The 3,696-nt window shown below is 34.2% G+C and overlaps 1 protein-coding gene across 2 annotated transcripts; it reads right to left on the bottom strand.

Moving 5' to 3' along the window:
- Positions 1–1,862: 1,862 nt before the first annotated feature.
- LOC110620520 lies at positions 1,863–2,978 on the bottom strand. Of its 2 annotated transcripts, none has more exons than XM_021764304.2 (2): positions 2,669–2,978; positions 1,863–2,283 (listed from the first exon to the last, which is right to left on the bottom strand). In XM_021764304.2, the coding sequence occupies exons 1-2, from the start codon at positions 2,764–2,766 to the stop codon at positions 2,013–2,015; spliced, it is 369 nt and encodes a 122-aa protein (XP_021619996.1). In that variant the 5' UTR covers positions 2,767–2,978; the 3' UTR covers positions 1,863–2,012. The 2 variants fall into 2 exon arrangements, with proteins under 2 accessions (XP_021619996.1, XP_021619989.1); XM_021764297.2 differs by having other exon boundaries at positions 1,863–2,292; positions 2,669–2,953.
- Between the last annotated feature and the right edge of the window lie 718 nt (positions 2,979–3,696).

Raw genomic sequence — 3,696 nt, 5'->3', positions numbered from 1 at the left:
TAATTTTGATAAAATTTACTTTTAATTCAAAATCAATTCTCATGATTCAAGAGAATTAAATTCTTGCATAAATATTTTTTTTTTTCAAACACAAAAAATTAGAAAAATATTTTTTTTAAATTTTTTCAAAATTAATCATTCCAAACGGTGACTTAATGTTCCACAATTCAGTATTTCAATTTTCTTTATTGGATAAGAAATAGATGGCCACTCTTATGACATGCCCAAATGAAATAATAGATAACACCAGAAACAACAGCTTACATTATACCAGATGCAAGAGATATCATCCCTGAATCTGCTGGAGGGTAAGGTTATCAAAGTTCTCATTCTAAGTTTCTAACTATTGTAACAGCAAAAATGAATGATGTATCAAAAACCATATAATATGGTCTTAGAAACTAAGAACATGCAGCAGTTCTTTTTCTTTGGGAACTTGGACGTATAAATTAAGGCTAAAATGGAAACCAAGACTGCTAAGAAAACCAACCCTTATCCAAAGATCATGATTTCATCTCATTCTAGACAACTTTCTTGCAAATACCATGGTAGTGATTAAGTAAAAGAGAAAATGTAATGAGATTTGTGTATAAATATAGTATAAGGTCTCCATCTTCCAGTTGTTTGCTAATGAAAAAAAGGAGAGCATATAACCAAGCAACCATGTGCCTGTTGATGATAGTTTGGAAATAAAGGAAAGCTTAGACAGACATAGCTGAGTTACCTTCATCTTCAAATTAGGTTCACATGAGTATCAGCCAAGCCTTACGCGCGCTAGCATGACACAAATACAGAAAGAGAGGGAAAGAATTCGATGGGGAAATAAAAATGCAGAGTCATCCGATCCGCAAGATCTTTTTTTTTTTTTTTGGGCCAAGGAAGGAGAACAGAAGAAAATGATTTTCCAAGAGAAAGGTCATGGGTTTATTGTTATTTCAGAACTCCCGATGACAAGAAGCTTTAATTCGTAAGAAATTATTATGAATGGTCAAAACAAATACAGTGAACAATGACCTTAATTAATTACTAGCTTCTGCACTTCCGAGATATTTCATTTCACGCAGCCAAGGGGTCAACACAGTACAAAAGCATGTAAGAAATATCAAGAGCTCATGACTTTGAATGAACGGCCTAGAAGCCACAACGACTTTGCCCCTTCTCCAAGTCTTGCTTGTTTCATGATCCACGCACTCACCAACATATTTATAGTAATATGCATTATTTTCTTTCTTTCTTTCTTTCTTCCTTTTTTTTTTCCGCTTATCGTTATCCTTGCCGGTTTCCTTTCGCCAACAATGACAGTGGGGGACCTAGCAATTAAAGGTCTTCAATGAATCTGTAAAAGTTTGCAGGTTTAGGTACTAAGAAATAAGAATTCCATTCTTTGGCCAAAAGGTATCCAAGTGCATTCAATTTCTTCCTTAGGAGACTCAATAAAGCAAAATGACGGGGTGCAACTCCTCCCAAGAACCCTGCTTTGACCCAGACAAACCCTATAAGCTTTGCTATGTATATCAAACCACCTTAAGCTAGCCACAGTACTCATACAGCAAATCACCACTGCTAGCCGTTAATATTTTTCAGAAACCAACTATATATATATATATATATATATTGCAATCCTTATCCAACTTTTTGTTGAGCACGAATTGCCTATCTTTCCGACCGAATTGGATTCTTTTGCTGAGTACTAAGCCACTTATCTTATAGTTAGCTTAAACATTTTTCTTGCACGAAACATATATATCTAGCAAAATCCTTATTGTGATAAGCCAAAATATGCCAGAAGTTGCTATACAGAGGATAGTACTCCGGAATTCTGGATAAAGGGAAGGGCTCGAGAACTTATGCCACCGATCGGATTGAAAAAAGTAGCATTATTTTATTAACAGCTTACTGATCAAAGCACAGCACGAGCAAAACCGCAAAAGCAACAGCTTATATAATAGCTAGTATTGGCCACTATGAACATCCAAGAAAAGTTTTTGACACCCAATTCCTTCGTTAACGTTCTAACACATCACATCCTTGAGAAGCTTGTACCTGCGGGTAGCTGTTCTTGGAGAAGGCACCCCACTCGAGCTCTTTCCCTTCTCGGCAGTGCTCTCTTCTCGATCATGTTGCTTGATTTTGTCACCTGAGTACTCCGATCGGTTGGTAACTCCTCCACTATCATGGCCGACTGCTGATTTCTTCGAAGAGTTTCCCTTTCTGGCATTCTTCTCTTCGCTCAGGCACCAATCACACAGCTCAGTCGGCTCCGATAATTCACTATAGTAGTTGCTGCAATACCTAAATATGTATCCATGATTAAAATAAAATAATAATAGAAGTACATAAACAAAAAGTTGACTGCCAGATAAATAAAAAACTACTCATGAGATGATTAGCCGGTGTTTTGTACATAGAAAGCCAATCTCGGTTGGTTGTAGGATTATGGGGGTGACGGTGGTGGTTGACACGGAGCTTGGTAGGTGTGGAGAAAATATATACCTTTGATGAGAAAGGGATGAATTCAGTCATGGGTGACTATATATCAAAGATGAGGAAGATGACATAACCAAGAATGATATACAAATATATTAATATGCATATATGTCTATGTATATATGGAAGATGATAATATGACGATGATCGATGCAAGAGATGATGGAGGAGAAAAGCGTACGAGTGCTGAAAGCGATGGCGGCATTTGCTGCAACGGAAGAGCTTGTCAGGGAAACCGACGTCGCCGCACATGCAACATACAGTTTGAAGATCCACCATTGATGGGAGGGAAGAAGATTTAGTAAGGTAAACCTAGCTAACCCAAGAACAATAAGAGGAAGAACCAAAAGATCGACAGCTTTCTCTCTATTTTCACATAGCATAAGAAAATGGCAATGGTTTTTGAGTCGGTGTATAAAATCCTAAGGAAAATAATAAATACTCGCAGGGAAAATATATACACAGGTTGCTTGCAGTTGTTTTCCGTTGGGAGGGAGAGATGTGAACCTTAAGATTTTTAGATGGTTAAAATGACAGTTGTGTCCCTGACTGAGCTTGCTTTATTTCATTTCTTACCTATTATTTTTTGGCCTTTTAGTTTTTCTTGTTCTGGTTCTTGCCTCTGCCATGAATTTATTTGGCAGTTATAGTTTGTTCCCTCACGCCCACCCTCGAACGTGCGTGACTTCTACTTATATTACAATACACTCTAATTATTTTAATAATAATTATTATTATTATTATTATTATTTCAGTTCAGAAAAACGTTTCAACAAAAAATTATTTCGAATATTACTAAAAAATAAAAAATATTTGTAAAAGTAAAAAATAAGTACATTAAATTTCTATATATTTTAAGTTTATTTTACATTAATTTTAATAATTTAATATATTTTTTCAATATAGTCTTAAATATAATACACTATGCCTTTAATAATATTTCTTTGAAAATATGCCTTTAATTTACCATATTAGATAATAATTTTTACATTTATAAATTTATTTTAATGGTAACTACATTAAAATTAAAATTAAACAAGTAAAACTAGTAAAGTTTTGAATTCAACTCTTTCTATCATATTTCTCCTTTTAACTCTAATACAAAAAAGATTTTTTATTTATCTAAGTTTTGAAATTTTTAAATATGGCATTTCAACAAACAACATTAATTAATCCATCCAATAATTAATCATTCTATTTGGGTTTTCT

This window comes from Manihot esculenta, chromosome 1, assembly GCF_001659605.2.
Source record: "Manihot esculenta cultivar AM560-2 chromosome 1, M.esculenta_v8, whole genome shotgun sequence".
Taxonomy (NCBI): Eukaryota; Viridiplantae; Streptophyta; class Magnoliopsida; order Malpighiales; family Euphorbiaceae; genus Manihot; species Manihot esculenta.
The sequence above is the reverse complement of the archived record's forward strand: the minus strand, read 5'-3'. Positions and strand labels throughout refer to the sequence as shown.

Excerpts from the sequence above, each read along its gene's own strand:
- LOC110620520 (XM_021764297.2), bottom strand. The coding sequence starts at position 2,766 with ATGGTGGATCTTCAAACTGTATGTTGCATGTGCGGCGACGTCGGTTTC. Across the intron at positions 2,293-2,668 it reads CGCCATCGCTTTCAGCACTC|GTATTGCAGCAACTACTATA; the intron begins GTACGCTTTTCT and ends ATACATATTTAG.